The sequence below is a fragment of the Alosa sapidissima genome, chromosome 9 (genome assembly GCF_018492685.1).
Source record: "Alosa sapidissima isolate fAloSap1 chromosome 9, fAloSap1.pri, whole genome shotgun sequence".
Taxonomy (NCBI): Eukaryota; Metazoa; Chordata; class Actinopteri; order Clupeiformes; family Clupeidae; genus Alosa; species Alosa sapidissima.
In genome coordinates this window covers 18,871,569-18,891,644 of record NC_055965.1, presented here as the reverse complement: position 1 = coordinate 18,891,644, position 20,076 = coordinate 18,871,569, and the positions used below count along the sequence as shown (strand labels likewise).

The 20,076-nt window shown below is 40.5% G+C and overlaps 1 protein-coding gene across 1 annotated transcript in view; it reads right to left on the bottom strand.

The window, feature by feature from the left end:
• Positions 1 to 20,076, bottom strand: part of mslnb (mesothelin b) — a 290,146-nt gene that overhangs the window by 86,593 nt on the left and 183,477 nt on the right. Inside the window, exons 124-158 of the mRNA XM_042103582.1 lie at positions 19,458 to 19,669; positions 19,012 to 19,112; positions 18,379 to 18,491; positions 17,967 to 18,143; positions 17,797 to 17,828; positions 17,309 to 17,406; positions 17,164 to 17,189; positions 17,004 to 17,025; positions 16,614 to 16,641; positions 16,430 to 16,505; positions 15,981 to 16,127; positions 15,639 to 15,850; positions 13,961 to 14,061; positions 13,681 to 13,793; positions 13,156 to 13,329; positions 12,970 to 13,001; positions 12,716 to 12,813; positions 12,595 to 12,620; positions 12,463 to 12,484; positions 12,322 to 12,349; positions 7,751 to 7,826; positions 7,423 to 7,581; positions 5,688 to 5,899; positions 5,242 to 5,342; positions 4,509 to 4,621; positions 4,097 to 4,273; positions 3,927 to 3,958; positions 3,439 to 3,536; positions 3,289 to 3,314; positions 3,129 to 3,150; positions 2,739 to 2,766; positions 2,555 to 2,630; positions 2,106 to 2,252; positions 1,764 to 1,975; positions 79 to 179 (exon numbers count right to left, since the gene is read on the bottom strand). Of these exons, the coding sequence (XP_041959516.1) occupies positions 79 to 179; positions 1,764 to 1,975; positions 2,106 to 2,252; positions 2,555 to 2,630; positions 2,739 to 2,766; positions 3,129 to 3,150; positions 3,289 to 3,314; positions 3,439 to 3,536; positions 3,927 to 3,958; positions 4,097 to 4,273; positions 4,509 to 4,621; positions 5,242 to 5,342; positions 5,688 to 5,899; positions 7,423 to 7,581; positions 7,751 to 7,826; positions 12,322 to 12,349; positions 12,463 to 12,484; positions 12,595 to 12,620; positions 12,716 to 12,813; positions 12,970 to 13,001; positions 13,156 to 13,329; positions 13,681 to 13,793; positions 13,961 to 14,061; positions 15,639 to 15,850; positions 15,981 to 16,127; positions 16,430 to 16,505; positions 16,614 to 16,641; positions 17,004 to 17,025; positions 17,164 to 17,189; positions 17,309 to 17,406; positions 17,797 to 17,828; positions 17,967 to 18,143; positions 18,379 to 18,491; positions 19,012 to 19,112; positions 19,458 to 19,669 (3,418 nt within the window). The remainder of the gene's footprint in view (positions 1 to 78; positions 180 to 1,763; positions 1,976 to 2,105; positions 2,253 to 2,554; positions 2,631 to 2,738; positions 2,767 to 3,128; positions 3,151 to 3,288; positions 3,315 to 3,438; positions 3,537 to 3,926; positions 3,959 to 4,096; positions 4,274 to 4,508; positions 4,622 to 5,241; positions 5,343 to 5,687; positions 5,900 to 7,422; positions 7,582 to 7,750; positions 7,827 to 12,321; positions 12,350 to 12,462; positions 12,485 to 12,594; positions 12,621 to 12,715; positions 12,814 to 12,969; positions 13,002 to 13,155; positions 13,330 to 13,680; positions 13,794 to 13,960; positions 14,062 to 15,638; positions 15,851 to 15,980; positions 16,128 to 16,429; positions 16,506 to 16,613; positions 16,642 to 17,003; positions 17,026 to 17,163; positions 17,190 to 17,308; positions 17,407 to 17,796; positions 17,829 to 17,966; positions 18,144 to 18,378; positions 18,492 to 19,011; positions 19,113 to 19,457; positions 19,670 to 20,076) is intronic.

Below are 20,076 nucleotides of genomic sequence, written 5' to 3'. Positions count from 1 at the left end.
ATGTATGCACATACAAATATAGACCATTGCATTAAGAGATCACAAACATATTTCAGGAACCCATGTATTAATTCTGACCTGATGTGTTTCTGGACAGGAAGGGCAAAATGAAGAACTTGAGAACGTTCTCGGCCTGCTCCTCTGTCATGTGATCAAATTGAAGACTCAGCTCAGCCACACTGGAGAAGTTAATTAATACAGTTAATTGTTAATTATACAATTGAAAGTTACAAAGCAGTGATTTAATGATAGAATAGCATAATAATTACATATGTCATATCATATGCAATAGTACTGCATACCATCATACTATACTGAGTCATACTGCATCATATCTTATCATAAATACAAGGATACAAGGAAGTTTGTTGTCACATGCATATAGTTACTGGAAGTGGAAGGGGGGGGGGGGGGTAAAAAGTGCAGTAGAAGAGGGGTTTAGTAGATTAAGTGGCAAGGGCTGCATAAGAAAGGTGGGGGAGGATTGGGATTGAGGGGGGGGGGCACCAACAAGGAGCACCCAAGAGCAACAGGGGCAAGGAAAAACTCCCTTACCAAGGAAGAAACCTTGGGCAGATCCACGGCTCAAGGGCCTAACCCAACTGCCAGGGGTCTTGGTGTGTGTGTTGGGGGGGATGACAGGGGAGATGGGATAGTGTGCTGTGTATGTGGGGAGAGGGCAGTGTGCAATATGTGTGTTGGAGAAGCTTCCTCATGCGACAATGTGCTGTGTATTGGGGGGGCAGTGTGCTGTAAGTATGTTGGGGATGTGTGTTGGAGAAGCTTCCTGATTAAATAATGTGCTGTGTAGGTAGGGGAGAGGGGGGGGGGCAGTGTACTGCAAGTATGGTGAAGGGACTTACTATTGCAAGCAGAGTACTGTATGTATGATGTATGTGAGTGATGACAGTGAAGATGTGTGTGTGGGCAGGAGGGGAGTGGAGCAGTGACTGTGTGTGTGTGTGTGTAGTGTGTGTGTGGGTAGGTGGGGGCAGTGTGCTGTAAGTATGTAGAGGATGTGTGTTGGAGAAGATCCTGAAGACAATGTGCTGTGTATGTAGGGAGGAGGGGGGGGGGGGGGGGCAGTGTGCAGCAAGTATGTAGAGGAGGCTTACTGTAGCAAGCAGTGCGCTGTATGTATGTGAGGTGATGACATTGATGATGTAAGTGTGTGTGTTTTGTGTGTGTGTGTTGGGGATGCGGGGGGGGGGGGGGGGGGCAGAAAGGCTAGGCAAAAATAATGAATAAAAAGTTCTATAGAGATGTGCAAAAGTTGGAGAAAGTTAGATATGTGTGTGTGTGTGTGTGTGTTTTGACGTGTGATGAAATAAGAAAATAAATAAAAGATCTGTAGCATAGGGAGAGGCTATGAATAAGCTATGAGCAAAGGTGAGGGTGCCGAACCACAGTCGTGGGTATATCTTAAGTGCCATATTGCAAATGTACAACAGTTACACACACAACTAATCAAATAAAAATACACCATATTGTGTTTTCTATCGTTCATTTTGTTAGTTCATCCTCCGCCCCCCAAAAATAGTTCCAAACAATAATTTTGGCATCTACTGTTACCAAGCAACGTACTGTAACCGTCACTCTGCAGCTGAGTTGAGCAAGAGAGACACAATAATAATGTGTTTTCACGCTTGTCCTCACGTTATTTGGTAATCTGAACACTCAACCTACTCAATTTTCTCACTTAATAACTGTCTGCCACAAAATGTGACATTGTGAAATTACTGTTCTCTCGCTTTGGAACATACATGTACTGGTAGGTTTCACAGGTGAGGTTCTTCCTGCTGACACAGTACAGAAGTTCTCCGGAGGCGAAGGGCAAGAACAGCCGCAGACGTTCACCAAACAGTGAGGAGATGAAGTCGATGTCTTCCCACTGCATGTCACTGAGCAGCTCCAGACGGAGCTCTCCAAGAATATCCAGGACATCAGTCACAGATTTACCCATGATCCTCAGAGACTGTCAGGAGCAGGAACAAAAACAAAAAGAATGTTGAGAAAATGAAAGAATAGAAGAACAGAAGAACCCTAATACTTTGGAAAATGACAAAAGTAACTCAAATTTGTCACAAAAGACCCCCATGCATTACCATGTTGGAGAACATGATGAGAGCATCATCCAGAACTGCAGAGGACTTGGTGAGGAGCAGTTTCCAGGTCTCCCTGGAGTAAGTCATGTTGCTGGACAGCTTGCAAATCAGAACCTGGGCCAGGTGCTGTGCAGTGAATCCTGTTAGCTGTAGGTGCAGACACATAAGCAACACAGAGTTTAAAATCGTTACACTTTTGGAGCATTTTTATTCTCCTTATGTATCATGTAATATTTATTATGTACTGTACTTGTGTCTTGCATGTTGAGTTTTGTCTTCATTGAGTATTATCTCTTGCATGTGTCATAGTATTCTTTGCAAATCATTTGGCGAAGTGTTTTTTTACTTGATTATTTTAATTCATGTCCATGGTGCATCATTCTATGAATGTGACCAAAGAGATGCTTGTTTACATCAAAGTTACCCAGGACACCTTTATCCCGTCTCACCTCTGAACAGGCATACTGCTCCAGACTGACATTACAGGGGACGAGGCCAGCTGCCAGTTGAGACTGCAGGACAGTGCTGTTGACACGACAAAATATGATCAGCTGGTTTCCACTCCTTTATAGGTTTCTATTCCATCTGTTAAACTTTTCTTATTATTTTACATATGACATGAATTTAACTTACCTGTTAACACCTTCACAAATTCTGGTTTCTATACAAAAAAAAGAAGTATCCAAATTGAGTATCCAAATTAAAGGAAAATTCCGGTTTTTAGCACTTTAAGGCCCTTTTTTGGTTTGTTTTGGATGAACTAGAGTGGTGGACACCGAAATTTTGACGATTGGTCCTGTCTCGACTTTTCTGACTCGTTTTGAATCGCCTTTTCACCTCTCAGGGTGGCTGGCAATGGGCATACTGTAGTAGGCTACTCAAACATGTCCTAAAACAACCCTTAACGTTTGTTTTCAAAACTGTGCAACTCACCGAGTGGTGAGTCATTAGTCATTAAGTATCCAAATTAACAGACTTTTCTCAAAATGGTAGTGGAAAAAACGTGGCAATACTGAAACTTACCATTAACTGGTGTTGTAGGACACTAAATATGAAGCGAAACAAAAGTCAAATGTAAACATTTTGTAAACATAATTATTTTTACCGTTAAAAGTGACATCAAAATATCTGTATATAAATGTTGTTTAGAGTCAGACTTGCTCTTAAAAGAATAGTATCTCACCTGAGCAGGCAGAGGAACAGCACAATCTGCTCGAGAAAGAAAAGAGTTCATGAGGATGTGAACATGAAACTTTGGAAAATGTCTACCTGTGTGTGTGTGTGTGTGTGTGTGTGTGTGTGTGTGTGTGTGTTGTGTGTGTGCGCTACTCACCTAGTGGACTGAGCTGGAGCAGCTCTTCCACAGCTCCTCTGATGATGAGCTCCAGAACTGCTGGTACTGATGTCACAGACTCACTCAGCCTTGGGATACTACACAGCATCGCACATCGAAGGATAGGAAGAACAAAAACAAACAAACAAAAATGCTAAATGCATAAACATAGACAAAAAAATAGAAATACCACATCACAGTATGACAAAATAATGGGAGCCAACATGAGGAAAAGACTACTTGCAAATTTTTGATAAAAACAAAAAGTGTGTGAGGAATACCACATCACAGGATGACAAGAGAATTGGGACAATTGCAATTATTTGAGGTATTAAACATAGATACCTAATTGTATGGTAAGACAATGCAGATACCAAATCACATGGAATAAAACTCAAAAGTACAGACTGTTTTTATCAATAAAATCTATCTGTAAGCCTGGTCAGCCTCGGCCTTAAGGTACATCAGGGAATGTTGATTGGACTTACATTGCCTGGTAGAACTCACAAGGTGCTTCATCCTAGGAAAGTTAGAAGTAAGAGAAGTGTGTTAAGCAAGAGTCTTTGAAGGGGACTGGACCGAGTATGAGTAACTGTTTGGCAATACCTAATAGTTTCTAATATGAATCCCTAGCTTTTGTAATGAATCTCCTTTTTACCTGTGTGGCAAGGATGATGGTGAGACCAAGAACTTCTGGAAGATTCCTCTCCACAGGTGATTCCAGCAGGTGATCCAGCACTCTGCTGACGACCTCATCTTTCCCTTGGGCATGAGGGAGAGGCAGAACCATCAACTCAGCCATCTGCTTTGGACTGAGAAGATCCAACACCTCCAGCTGCAGAAAGAGAGACAGAGAGAGAGAGAGAGAGAGAGAGAGAAAGAGAGGGGAGGAAAGGAGAGAAAGAGAGAGAGAGAGAAAGAGAGATAGATGGAGAGGGAGGGAGAGAGAGAAAGAAAGAGAGGTAGGAAGGGGGAGGGGCAGGGAGAAAGATTTAGCAAAGGACACAAGACACTACAAATGATGTGATTGACTGATTAGTCATTGATTGGTAAAAAAATGTGTCACATACTGGATCAAAGTCCTGGTTGCGATCAAATAGACTTTCGAGAGGAACAAGGACAGAGAATTGTCCGTAGTTATCTGTAAGCCATTCCATGCTGTTGTTGGAGAAGCATCCAGAGTCTGCAAATGTGCAAATGTACCAATTTGATTATACTTACACTCTTAAAACGAATGGGTTAGAAACTACACAAACTAGTTATTAGTTTTAAAACTGTACAATAGACTACAAATAGAACCAGTGAGAATAATTTGTAAGTACACTTACAATCTGAATACAGTAATTTCCCACATGTAAGACACATTGTGCATAAAATGCAGAACAGTGATTAATGCAAAAAGAAGTAGCAATATATTGTATTGAATTTATTATAATAATGTATTGTATGTATATTAACCACAGCTTATTATAAAACATTAAGTACTTAAAAAAATTCTGATGCAAAAGTTGTTAGGCCACTAGCATCATGACACTTTTGCTTTTAAAATACTCACAGGGATATAAAGCCTAAGTCACTCATAGCGAAGATAGAGAAACTGTTTCATGTGAGACTAAATGTACACTCAGAAACAAAGTCGATCAGATCAGAGAATGAAGAAAAGAAATGTATTCCCACCCCTGTGTGTAGCTCATAGCTGAAAAAATTCCTTGGTTTATAGGTGGGAATATATTGCCAGTGTAGTGTAACAGAACATATATGACAAAGTAGTGATCTTTTTTGGACCCATGTCTTAATTCTGACCTGATGTGTTTCTGGACAGGAAGGGCAGGATGAAGGACCGGAGGACATCCTCGGCCTGCTCCTCTGTCATGTCATCAAAATGATGACTCAGCTCACCCACACTGGAGAAGTAGTCACAAAACATTCAAATAGTCATATAATAACATAATAATTACACATTTGTACATATGTGATATACATATACAACAGCATAGTATTTCATTTCATTTTAAGATATACACAGAAGAAGTCTTAAATACCTACATCCTATATAGGATTTCCCATATAATATCATGTTATATCATGTGCTGAGTTGCTCTCAGTTGTATCATATTGTGTTCTATCAAATTGTGTCATATTATCTCATATCATAATGTATTGTACTATATTGTATTTCATGACAGTGTCTGATTTCTTACAGTACAATTTTGAACACAATGTGTATCAATAGTTTACATCATACATACATGTACTGGTAAGTTTCACAGGTGAGGTTCTTGCTGCTGACACATTGCAGAAGGTCTCCAGAGGCGAAGGGTAAAAATGGCCGCAGACTGTCACTAAACAGTGAGGAGATGAAATAGATGTCTTGCCACTGCATGTCACTGAGCGACTCCAGACGGAGCTCCCCAAGAATATCCAGGACATGAGTCACAGATGGACCCATGATCCTCAGAGACTGTCAGGAGCAGGAACAAAAATAAAAGAATGTTTAAAAAGAAATTCCAAATACCAAATTCCAAAAACTGCACAGGCAAAGCAAGGCAGCCATGGTGCCCCCTGACAGTGGATTGGTCTAGGTTCGAAACCCACACCCATTATCTGCTAAAATATCACTGTCACTTTACGTCACAGACATAGTTCGAATTACAGGGGGTACTGGGGGGTACTATACCCCCCAATGAAGACCCAGTACCCCCCAAAGAGACAGAAATATCAGTTTTGGGGGGGTCAGATCATTTTTCTAATATTGTGAAAAATATCATTACAGTTACAATACAAGTCAACTCCTGTTTTCACTGTAGGAACATTTTTATGTAAAGCGATTTCAGAAACCCCTATTGTGGACCGTACCATTTTTAACCACCGTGGCGCTAGAAGCAACTGAGCAAGTGTCAACATTGAATGACAAAACGCTAGGTAAATTCCTCCAGTAGGCTAAATTCGGTTTGCTGCTGACGTGCATGGGTAAATGTAAGTTGCTAACTGACGTCTAGCTTGTTGAAAATGTGTTATTTTACAACCTTCATTTATAAACGTGTTTGTTCTTTCATAGCTCATGTCACCTCTTCATACATTGAATTACTGGCTACTTACCTGCTACTTACTTACCCACTGAGGCTAGTAAAGTGTACCTTGGTTAGTTACCAAGGTTAGTTAGCAAGGTAATTCTCTATTTAAATAAACTTTTATATTGTGGTGAGGTAAAATCGATTGTCATTTCCAAGGAGATGAACTCCATAGCCTAGGTATCCATTCTCATTATATCTTGAATAAATTATTGTGCCCTTTTGAAATTAGTTTGGCACAGATCCTGTGTTTTTATATTACCGGTATGCACAAGAGGGTCTGATGTAGCTAAGCCTACATCAGTGAAACCTGTGGAAACATAAAAAGACCCAAGTAGCCTAGGCTAAATATGTGCTAGTATTTGAATTTGTTTTTAATTGGTTGGTATTGTTTTTACATTCTATTATTTCCTATTTTTAGTTTGATAAAAGTAGTTTCATCTGAGAACCCTGATACTATCTTAATGAAACTATTTTTTATCTACAGACAATTACATTAAAATTGTAGGTGCAGTTAGGTTTTATACACTGTTCGTGTCATATGTGTTAAGGACCAGCAGACAGGAGAGGCACAGGATAAAAGCCGTGAGCAGGCCGCAGGGAGACGACAAGATGAGGGCAGAGGGCAGAGTTGATCAAAACAGTTCTCTTTTGGATATACAGTATAAAAACGATGAGATATTCTGTAGCCTACTGATTATCAGTTTGTTACATGTTTAGACCTTGTATGTGTGTTGCACAACACATGTTGCACTTGGCGATCACGGTGGGGATTGATATGGTAATGGTCCATTATGGTCAGAAGAAGTGAAGGAGCAGTACCCCCCCAATTATGGTGGGGTAATTCACACTCTGGTCACAGAGATGTAAAAAGTATCTCTCTAACAAACATGTCACAAAAGATCCCCATTACCATATTGGAGGCCATGTGTGAGAACATGATGAGAGCTTCGTCCAGAACTGCAGAGGTCTTGGTGAGGAGCAGCTTCCAGGTCCCCTTGGAGTAAGTCCTGTTGCTGGACAGCTGGCAGACCAGGAGCTGGGCCAGGTGCTCTGCAGTGAGTCCTGACAGCTGTACGTGAAGAACCAATTACCCAACACTTCGAGTTCAAGATATTTTTATGTAAAATTTGTAGGTTAACTTTTAATGTAAACTTCTATTTTCACTAGAAGCGCTGGACAAATTCAAAGAGGACCTATACAAAGAGATAAGACATGAATGAGTTAAAAAAGCACCTCACCTCAGAGCATGCATACTCTGACACGCTGTATTGGCAGGGTACTTGTCCCATATCCAAGAGATGCTGCAACTCAGAGCTATGAAACCACAAACATGTTCCAGGTCATGAGGTGTGAAGCAGTGGGCAAAACAAACCAGTTTAAAACAGAGTTTGCGATCCTAATCCACTGCACTTTTTGTAACGTACATAATGTACGTTTTAAACAGAATAGGGTATAATCTGCTTTTGATTTCACTTGTTCATCAGACGTCAGAATATTTGTCAGGTTATTCTGTTAAAACAATCACAAGAAAATCGAATTGCAAACTTTGTGCATTGTACTGCAACGTGAGTTGAGTGTATCATTATAGTGGATGGAATCCACTATCTTGAAATCTCCTGGCTTCTTCTTATTATAACCTTTTCAAAAATTAATGCGGCTCTAACCGCTTAACGTACAGACATGTTGAAATAACAGTTGTGTAGGTCTGGAATTGGATAAGAGAGTTATCATTTCAGATTTTTTTTTAAGTTTACACTTTTTGAGAAATAGGGGATTAAAATTGTTTGAAAACTTATTTTTCTCTCTATGACATCACAAAGGGGGCTCATTTAGAACGGTCGTAAAGTAATCGGGTGCGGGTCGACCTGCATACAATCTGGCGCTCCCTAAACTAGTCCTACACATCCTGTAATTAGTCGCTTTTGAACCACCACACTGCTTTCACACTGCTCAATTCTCATCAAGAAAGTTTCCGTCTGCTTCTTCCAACAAACTATGACGAAATGGACGTTTTCCTACCACACCCAATGTAAGTTACAATTCATCTGTGTTTTTTATTCGAATCGAGTATGTGAAGTCTATTTTTAACGACTCTGCTAGACAAGTAAGCAAGCAAGCTGGCGTTACCTGTCATCGATAAGCAACAAACTCGTAGGCCTACTGTAGCTGCTACGTTTAGCTAGACCTCGGAAATATATCTAGGTTCGCGGTTGTGTGCAGTGGCGGTGGTAGTGTTAGCAGCTAAGTAATAATAAACTTCACAGTCAAATTGTCAGCCGCCTTTCCTAGCGATAGCTGGCCTGACGAGGGAATTGGCCTTCTATGGCAAACAGTCACTGGCTGAAACTTAGCCTAGGCTTCGTTTTGAACTATCGTAACACCCCCAATTATCACCACTTTTGTTCAGAAATTCTAAAACAACGATGTTTTTTAACACTTCAAAATAACATTTGCTAAATTAACCTGACATTTTTCAGTAGCCATAGGTGTGTAGATTTGAACAAAATCTGTTTTTTTGTTTTTTTTTTGTTAACGGGAGCATTTACTGCCTGAAATATCCGATTTTGTTTACCACGCTCGGAGTTATAGTGCTGGCCTGATGGGTCGCCTATTTACACCGTTTCAACGGCACATGAACGGTTAGACCGAGAATTCTCGTCGTGAAATTAAAATTCCACTGGAGCTCCACCCGCCCCACGCCAAATGCGGGTAGTTTTGTGCGCTGGCGGGTGAATTTGGTCAACTTACCAGCCACTGTGGCGGGTAGAGCTAGCGTACCACAAATAGTCAGATCCGGTCTAATTTTCATACTTATTGACGGTTAAAAATAAGAAAGTGTCTGTAGGGATCATGTAGCCTAACGTTACCAGCCATAGACATAATATACATAGACGCCGCATTGGCTGCTGGAAACAAGAAATGCGGCCGCCATCTTGGACCGGTCATACTCCTCATTGCGTTGCAGCAGAAAACACAAGATGACAGCACTGTGCAGCATGTTCCTGCTCAAATCGGCGGACCATACTCGGGGGATTTACTTTTCACAAGTAAGATTTAACATTACCGTACTATTGGTTGTATTTTGTATTTTCGAACAATGTGGCCTGTATCATAGCTACATGTATGACCTTTGCAGCAAAAAAAACCGCGTGAAAATCTGTTCGGTATTCAGTGAGATATGATTAATTAAGTGTGCTGACAGCTCATTGCACCGGCCAAACAGATTACACTGAGTGGAGTGGATGACCGGTCCAAGATGGCGGCTCCAAATCTCGTCAGCGCTAGTAGGGAGCAGCGGTCGATGCGGCGTCTATGTATATTATGTCTATGTTACCAGCCTATAAGGGTAAATCGCGCTGATTTGAAGTTCTACAACTCGTAGTGAGCCGCCACCGCAGCATAGCCTATAGGCACTGGTGCAACGCTTCACTTTCACTTCACTACCATTAAGAAACTGTCACTATGCTTTCATGTGCCACTGCTAGATTATTTCAGGATGACGGCATAGACATAAATCTAGTGAGATCTGTGGATCTGCGTTATATCTTCACAGACTAATATTCTCACGTAGTTATCTTTTGAATAGTAGGCCTAGGTATTTTAATCCGGCCCGCGACACGCTGCTATTTAGACCTATGAGACAGACGGACATCTCCACACCCATTCGTCGTGATGGAATATCTCACAAACTTTTCATTCAAAGAAATTACAAACCGTATCAGAATAAACAGCAGAATTTACCGAACGCAAAGGTGTAAAGCATTCCCTTATACAAGTTATAGCCGTTCCCGAGTAATCGAATTGAATTCAATCGTAATTGAAATTGAAGCAAATGTCTACACGGTCTCCAGCGTTGGGCTTTTGTCATATATGATAAGGCCAAATACAAAATAAATGTTAACAATATCGCCTAGATAACTGTACAACCAGTTTTTCCAATGTAGTTTCACAAAATGCTAAGCATGCATATTACGTTTCTTAAAGCTGAGCTGTGCTTAAATTGTTCAGTGCATGATTTCATTACGGTCCAAATAGAAAATAAATGCTAAATGTTAAATATAGCCTTGATACCTGTAAATATTTAAATCAGATGATGTACACTATAGTTAGATCAAGTAGAGAGTTGGATTATAGGATGCTCCAGAACTCACACAAACGGAGTCTTAAAGGAGCCACACCACTTTTATGACAAGACACTATGAATGTGGTGCTGTTGACCTTTAGTTTTGTTGCTACTGTGCTTGGTAGACTTCCTAGGGCCCTGACATTTAAAACGAGACATTGACAACTTTGAAAAAGCACTGGTAGTTTACTTACAAGACGATTTATACAGACAGTATCTTCACGAAGTTTAACGTTTGCAGCCATCTTGAATTTAGTCACGATAAGTCGAGCAACGAGTAAGAATGAACAGGTATGATAAGGGATCAGATTCCAAAAATAATTCAGTGGAAATGCATGGATTCCAGTTTCTTCCAGGAGCAGCAACTGGAATCCATGCATTTCCACTGAATTATTTTTGGAATCTGATCCCTTATCATAGCTGTTCATTCTTACTCGTTGCTCGACTTATCGTGACTAAATTCAAGATGGCTGCAAACGCTAAACTTTGTGAAGATACTGTCTGTATAAATCATCTTGTAAGTAAACTACCAGTGCTTTTTCAAAGTTCTCAATGTCTCGTTTTAAATGTCAGGGCCCTCGGAAGTCTACCAATGAAGTGTGGAGATACATTGAGCCTCGTAAATGGGTGTAAAACAGTGATTTATTTGCATGGCTAGCCCGATGCCGAAGCACCACTATTGAAAAAGATGTTGGTAGCATCGGCTAACTAGCGCCAGATTTTGGAGTGCAGGGGACAAGCCGAGATGGGCTATGAGACATACGTTCACACTCGGTATCATGTTTCGATACACTTTAGGTCAATATCACACCGGAATTCTCCTTTAAGGAAAGAGGAGAGATAGACTTCTCTGCATAGTCTGTCTGCCTCTTCACCCCCTCCATGTTTGGTAGCCTACTGTCTGTCCACTAGCCACTTGTACCACTGTCTTTATGCCTCACTGTTTGCGTGCTATATTAGCACATATGCATAACCCCCCCCCCCCCCGATGTGTTTTGATTGGGGGGAGGTGTCCGGGAGGGAATATTTAGGGGTTCGGATACGTTAGCGATTGATAAGGGGAGGGAATAGAATAGGGGGTTCTAAGACGTCTAGTAAGTTTAGTCAGAGGAGAAGTAAATTACGTGTGAGTGGGTTGTGTTGCGTTGTGTTGTCTGCCGATGAGAGTCAATGACGAGTGATTGAGACCTAATTTATCAAGATCAGTTTGTTGTTTTGTAGTGGACACCTCCTGCCGGCTTGACGTATATGCTTCAAATTTGGTGTGAACATGGACTCAATGATCAAGTCAAATGTCAAGGTCAAGGTCAAAACCACCTTGAGTGTGATATCTCAAGAACGGCTGACACACAACGTTTTTTGGTACAAGGGTTTGTATGATCTCAAAGATTAAGTGATTCAGTGTTTTTTTTCTTCAGGAATCTCCCCACCAACATTAAGCCAGCAGCTTTCCATCCACTATTGTAATTCCTCTGGCATTGTATTTCTAGTTACATTCCTAATTCCCATTGGCCTTCCTGACATATGAGCTCGTAATTAAATTGGTAAATAAATTAATGTCAAACAAACTCTGATGTTCCTCCGCTGCCCTGGCTCTGTAAATTGGGCAGAACTATACATTGTAGAAATATACAATGTTCTAGTCATTAGGGCAAGAAGAAATACAGAAAAAGTGGTTGTGCAAACCTGTTTGTCCTGTAGCAAATTTCAGTCTCTGCAAAAATCACAGGAAAGTATTATGTACATTCCAACATTCTGGGGTATAAAAAGACATAGATAATATGTACTGCATGTGATTAAATTGACTTTGCCTGAGAATGAACTTACCATTTACCCTTGTGAAAGGACACTAGAGTGGAAAAGAAAGAGACGCAGTCAGTATATCTGATTATATCTATATATCATTATAGATCGTCAATTCAACATAGCCGGGCACACACAACACATAGCAACACTTACTGAAGGTGGCTGTGGAAGTATGCAACCTGTTCAGACAAAAAACAGACAAGAACGTTATAGGCTACAGTATAAATACATTATATGTAGATATCAGCAATATATTGCATATAAAGTAATGAACCTTGTGGTGAGTTCCCTCTAAGTTGATCGACGGTTGTGTAGATGATATGCTCTAATTCAGGAGGCACATATGACAGACCCATGTACAGGTTCTCTGATCTGGGGTGGGGAAGTTAGAATTGGTTACTGATTACTGTAACTATTTATACTATTAATAATAGCAAAAAGTGCATCAGCATTAAACTTTTTAAACATGTTTATATCACCAGCATGAATAATTTTATTGACAGTGAATAAGATCTGAACCGCACTTACACTAACTGAAGGGTGAGACACGGTATCTCGTCCTGTGAAGAAATAAGATGTCAAAATAAAATCAGTATTTAAAAACATGTCTCTTGAAGTTATTGTGATATAGTGATTTCTTTTTAAAAAGCATTAGTAAGAATTTCCAAATTTGTTTGAAATCTGAAATGAAGTATTGTCTATGTAGCATTTTACCTCTTGTGCAATCCTGACTAGATGTTGCAGGACCTCGGGCATCTGTGTCTGCTGGGGAGGCTGCAGGAGGTGGTTGAAGACGACCCTGATGACCTCCTGTGGGAGAAGGTCTCCGAGAGGCAGGAGGATCAGCTCCGCCTTCTGCTGGGGAGAGAGCAGCTCCAGGACAGCCAGCTGGGGACAAACAGGGGAGACAGAGAGAGTTTACAATCCATGTCAATGTTTTGCTCTGAAGAGTTGGTTTGTATTGATTTCCATATGTTTTTGTTGACACCTTAGTTTGGCTAACAACTATGATTACCTTTCATCTATCTTCATGAAATGTAAAAGCAGGAAGCACTGAATAACATCTTGCTTCTTATTACCCAAATCTTAACAATACAGCCAATTGTGGTGGATGTTTCATTACATAAGGGGCGAGATAGACATGTATAGCAGCCCTTGATGAGAGTCAAAGCATGTGGTATTCGCACAGATTCACAGTAGAAATAAGGGTTTCTTATTTGAATACAATACATCACTTACCGGATTGAAGTACTTATTGGCATCAAGTAGACTTTTGAGTGGGACAAGGCCAGAGAATTGCCCGTAGTTGTTGAGAAGCCACGCCATGCTATTGTTGGAGATACATCCTGGATCTAGGAGAGACAACACAAGTATAGAATCAGTTACATATTACATACATATACATGATGCAGACAGTATTCATGCAGACAATACAATCTATATGTATGCACATACAAATATAGACCATTGCATTAAGAGATCACAAACATATTTCAGGAACCCATGTCTTAATTCTGACCTGATGTGTTTCTGGACAGGAAGGGCAAAATGAAGAACTTGAGAACGTTCTCGGCCTGCTCCTCTGTCATGTGATCAAACTGAAGACTCAGCTCAGTCACACTGGAGAAGTTAATTAATACAGTTAATTGTTAATTATACAATTGAAAGTTACAAAGCAGTGATTTAATGATAGAATAGCATAATAATTACATATGTCATATCATATGCAACAGTACTGCATACCATCATACTATACTGAGTCATACTGCATCATATCTTATCATAAATACAAGGATACAAGGAAGTTTATTGTCACATGCATATAGTTACTGGAAGTAAGAAATGCAGTGAAATTATGTCTGGGGTAAAAAGTGCAGTAGAAGAGGGGTTTAGTAGATTAAGTGGCAAGGGCTGCATAAGAAAGGTGGGGGAGGATTGGGATTGGGGGGGGGGGGGGGCAACAAGGAGCACCCAAGAGCAACAGGGGCAAGGAAAAACTCCCTTACCAAGGAAGAAACCTTGGGCAGATCCACGGCTCAAGGGCTTAACCCAACTGCCAGGGGTCTTGGTGTGTGTGTTGGGGGGATGACAGGGGAGATGGGATAGTGTGCTGTGTATGTGGGGAGAGGGCAGTGTGCAATATGTGTGTTGGAGAAGCTTCCTCATGCGACAATGTGCTGTGTATTGGGACGGCAGTGTGCTGTAAGTATGTCGGGGATGTGTGTTGGAGAAGCTTCCTGATGAAATAATGTGCTGTGTAGGTAGGGGAGAGGGGGGGGGGGCAGTGTACTGCAAGTATGGTGAAGGGACTTACTATTGCAAGCAGAGTACTGTATGTATGATGTATGTGAGTGATGACAGTGAAGATGTGTGTGTGGGCAGGAGGGGAGTGGAGCAGTGACTGTGTATGTGTGTGTGTGTGTGTGTGTAGTGTGTGTGTGGGTAGGTGGGGGCAGTGTGCTGTAAGTATGTAGAGGATGTGTGTTGGAGAAGATCCTGAAGACAATGTGCTGTGTATGTAGGGAGGAGGGGGGGGGGGGGGGCAGTGTGCAGCAAGTATGTAGAGGAGGCTTACTGTAGCAAGCAGTGCGCTGTATGTATGTGAGGTGATGACATTAATGATGTAAGTGTGTGTGTTTTGTGTGTGTGTGTTGGCTAGGCAAAAATAATAAATAAAAATTTCTATGAAGATGTGCAAAAGTTGGAGAAAGTTAGATATGTGTGTGTGTGTGTGTGTGTGTGTGTTTTGACGTGTGATGAAATAAGAAAATAAATAAAAGATCTGTAGCATAGGGAGAGGCTATGAATAAGCTATGAGCAAAGGTGGGGGTGCCGAACCACAGTCGTGGGTATATCTTAAGTGCCATATTGCAAATGTACAACAGTTACACACACAACTAATCAAGTAAAAATACACCATATTGTGTTTTCTATCGTTCATTTTGTTAGTTCATCCTCCGCCCCCCAAAAATAGTTCCAAACAATAATTTTGGCATCTACTGTTACCAAGCAACGTACTGTAACCGTCACTCTGCAGCTGAGTTGAGCAAGAGAGACACAATAATAATGTGTTTTCACGCTTGTCCTCACGTTATTTGGTAATCTGAACACTCAACCTACTCAATTTTCTCACTTAATAACTGTCTGCCACAAAATGTGACATTGTGAAATTACTGTTCTCTCGCTTTGGAACATACATGTACTGGTAGGTTTCACAGGTGAGGTTCTTCCTGCTGACACAGTGCAGAAGTTGTCCGGAGGCGAAGGGCAAGAACAGCCGCAGACGTTCACCAAACAGTGAGGAGATGAAGTCGATGTCTTCCCACTGCATGTCACTGAGCAGCTCCAGACGGAGCTCTCCAAGAATATCCAGGACATCAGTCACAGATTGACCCATGATCCTCAGAGACTGTCAGGAGCAGGAACAAAAACAAAAAGAATGTTGAGAAAATGAAAGAATAGAAGAACAGAAGAACCCTAATACTTTGGAAAATGACAAAAGTAACTCAAATTTGTCACAAAAGACCCCCATGCATTACCATGTTGGAGAACATGATGAGAGCATCATCCAGAACTGCAGAGGACTTGGTGAGGAGCAGTTTCCAGGTCTCCCTGGAGTAAGTCATGTTGCTGGACAGCTTGCAAATCAGAACCTGGGCCAGGTGATGTGCAGTGAATCCTGTTAGCTGTAGGTGCAGACACATAAGCAACACAGAGTTTAAAATCGTTACACTTTTGGAGTATTTTTATTCTCCTTATGTATCATGTAATATTTATTATGTACTGTACTTGTGTCTTGCATGTTGAGTTTTGTCTTCATTGAGTATTATCTCTTGCATGTGTCATAGTATTCTTTGCAAATCATTTGGCGAAGTGTTTTTTTACTTGATTATTTTAATTCATGTCCATGGTGCATCATTCTATGAATGTGACCAAAGAGATGCTTGTTTACATCAAAGTTACCCAGGACACCTTTATCCCGTCTCACCTCTGAACAGGCATACTGCTCCAGACTGACATTACAGGGGACGAGGCCAGCTGCCAGTTGAGACTGCAGGACAGTGCTGTTGACACGACAAAATATGATCAGCTGGTTTCCACTCCTTTATAGGTTTCTATTCCATCTGTTAAACTTTTCTTATTATTTTACATATGACATGAATTTAACTTACCTGTTAACACCTTCACAAATTCTGGTTTCTATACAAAAAAAAGAAGTATCCAAATTGAGTATCCAAATTAAAGGAAAATTCCGGTTTTTAGCACTTTAAGGCCCTTTTTTGGTTTGTTTTGGATGAACTAGAGTGGTGGACACCGAAATTTTGACGATTGGTCCTGTCTCGACTTTTCTGACTCGTTTTGAATCGCCTTTTCACCTCTCAGGGTGGCTGGCAATGGGCATACTGTAGTAGGCTACTCAAACATGTCCTAAAACAACCCTTAACGTTTGTTTTCAAAACTGTGCAACTCACCGAGTGGTGAGTCATTAGTCATTAAGTATCCAAATTAACAGACTTTTCTCAAAATGGTAGTGGAAAAAACGTGGCAATACTGAAACTTACCATTAACTGGTGTTGTAGGACACTAAATATGAAGCGAAACAAAAGTCAAATGTAAACATTTTGTAAACATAATTATTTTTACCGTTAAAAGTGACATCAAAATATCTGTATATAAATGTTGTTTAGAGTCAGACTTGCTCTTAAAAGAATAGTATCTCACCTGAGCAGGCAGAGGAACAGCACAATCTGCTCGAGAAAGAAAAGAGTTCATGAGGATGTGAACATGAAACTTTGGAAAATGTCTACCTGTGTGTGTGTGTGTGTGTGTGTGTGTGTGTGTGTGTTTGTGTGTGTGCGCTACTCACCTAGTGGACTGAGCTGGAGCAGCTCTTCCACAGCTCCTCTGATGATGAGCTCCAGAACTGCTGGTACTGATGTCACAGACTCACTCAGCCTTGGGATACTACACAGCATCGCACATCGAAGGATAGGAAGAACAAAAACAAACAAACAAAAATGCTAAATGCATAAACATAGACAAAAAAATAGAAATACCACATCACAGTATGACAAAATAATGGGAGCCAACATGAGGAAAAGACTACTTGCAAATTTTTGATAAAAACAAAAAGTGTGTGAGGAATACCACATCACAGGATGACAAGAGAATTGGGACAATTGCAATTATTTGAGGTATTAAACATAGATACCTAATTGTATGGTAAGACAATGCAGATACCAAATCACATGGAATAAAACTCAAAAGTACAGACTGTTTTTATCAATAAAATCTATCTGTAAGCCTGGTCAGCCTCGGCCTTAAGGTACATCAGGGAATGTTGATTGGACTTACATTGCCTGGTAGAACTCACAAGGTGCTTCATCCTAGGAAAGTTAGAAGTAAGAGAAGTGTGTTAAGCAAGAGTCTTTGAAGGGGACTGGACCGAGTATGAGTAACTGTTTGGCAATACCTAATAGTTTCTAATATGAATCCCTAGCTTTTGTAATGAATCTCCTTTTTACCTGTGTGGCAAGGATGATGGTGAGACCAAGAACTTCTGGAAGATTCCTCTCCACAGGTGATTCCAGCAGGTGATCCAGCACTCTGCTGACGACCTCATCTTTCCCTTGGGCATGAGGGAGAGGCAGAACCATCAACTCAGCCATCTGCTTTGGACTGAGAAGATCCAACACCTCCAGCTGCAGAAAGAGAGACAGAGAGAGAGAGAGAGAGAGAGAGAGAAAGAGAGGGGAGGAAAGGAGAGAAAGAGAGAGAGAGAGAAAGAGAGATAGATGGAGAGGGAGGGAGAGAGAGAAAGAAAGAGAGGTAGGAAGGGGGAGGGGCAGGGAGAAAGATTTAGCAAAGGACACAAGACACTACAAATGATGTGATTGACTGATTAGTCATTGATTGGTAAAAAAATGTGTCACATACTGGATCAAAGTCCTGGTTGCGATCAAATAGACTTTCGAGAGGAACAAGGACAGAGAATTGTCCGTAGTTATCTGTAAGCCATTCCATGCTGTTGTTGGAGAAGCATCCAGAGTCTGCAAATGTGCAAATGTACCAATTTGATTATACTTACACTCTTAAAACGAATGGGTTAGAAACTACACAAACTAGTTATTAGTTTTAAAACTGTACAATAGACTACAAATAGAACCAGTGAGAATAATTTGTAAGTACACTTACAATCTGAATACAGTAATTTCCCACATGTAAGACACATTGTGCATAAAATGCAGAACAGTGATTAATGCAAAAAGAAGTAGCAATATATTGTATTGAATTTATTATAATAATGTATTGTATGTATATTAACCACAGCTTATTATAAAACATTAAGTACTTAAAAAAATTCTGATGCAAAAGTTGTTAGGCCACTAGCATCATGACACTTTTGCTTTTAAAATACTCACAGGGATATAAAGCCTAAGTCACCCCTGTGTGTAGCTCATAGCTGAAAAAATTCCTTGGTTTATAGGTGGGAATATATTGCCAGTGTAGTGTAACAGAACATATATGACAAAGTAGTGATCTTTTTTGGACCCATGTCTTAATTCTGACCTGATGTGTTTCTGGACAGGAAGGGCAGGATGAAGGACCGGAGGACATCCTCGGCCTGCTCCTCTGTCATGTCATCAAAATGATGACTCAGCTCACCCACACTGGAGAAGTAGTCACAAAACATTCAAATAGTCATATAATAACATAATAATTACACATTTGTACATATGTGATATACATATACAACAGCATAGTATTTCATTTCATTTTAAGATATACACAGAAGAAGTCTTAAATACCTACATCCTATATAGGATTTCCCATATAATATCATGTTATATCATGTGCTAAGTTGCTCTCAGTTGTATCATATTGTGTTCTATCAAATTGTGTCATATTATCTCATATCATAATGTATTGTACTATATTGTATTTCATGACAGTGTCTGATTTCTTACAGTACAATTTTGAACACAATGTGTATCAATAGTTTACATCATACATACATGTACTGGTAAGTTTCACAGGTGAGGTTCTTGCTGCTGACACATTGCAGAAGGTCTCCAGAGGCGAAGGGTAAAAATGGCCGCAGACTGTCACTAAACAGTGAGGAGATGAAATAGATGTCTTGCCACTGCATGTCACTGAGCGACTCCAGACGGAGCTCCCCAAGAATATCCAGGACATGAGTCACAGATGGACCCATGATCCTCAGAGACTGTCAGGAGCAGGAACAAAAATAAAAGAATGTTTAAAAAGAAATTCCAAATACCAAATTCCAAAAACTGCACAGGCAAAGCAAGGCAGCCATGGTGACCCCTGACAGTGGATTGGTCTAGGTTCGAAACCCAGACCCATTATCTGCTAAAATATCACTGTCACTTTACGTCACAGACATAGTTCGAATTACAGGGGGTACTGGGGGGTACTATACCCCCCAATGAAGACCCAGTACCCCCCAAAGAGACAGAAATATCAGTTTTGGGGGGGTCAGATAATTTTTCTAATATTGTGAAAAATATCATTACAGTTACAATACAAGTCAACTCCTGTTTTCACTGTAGGAACATTTTTATGTAAAGCGATTTCAGAAACCCCTATTGTGGACCGTACCATTTTTAACCA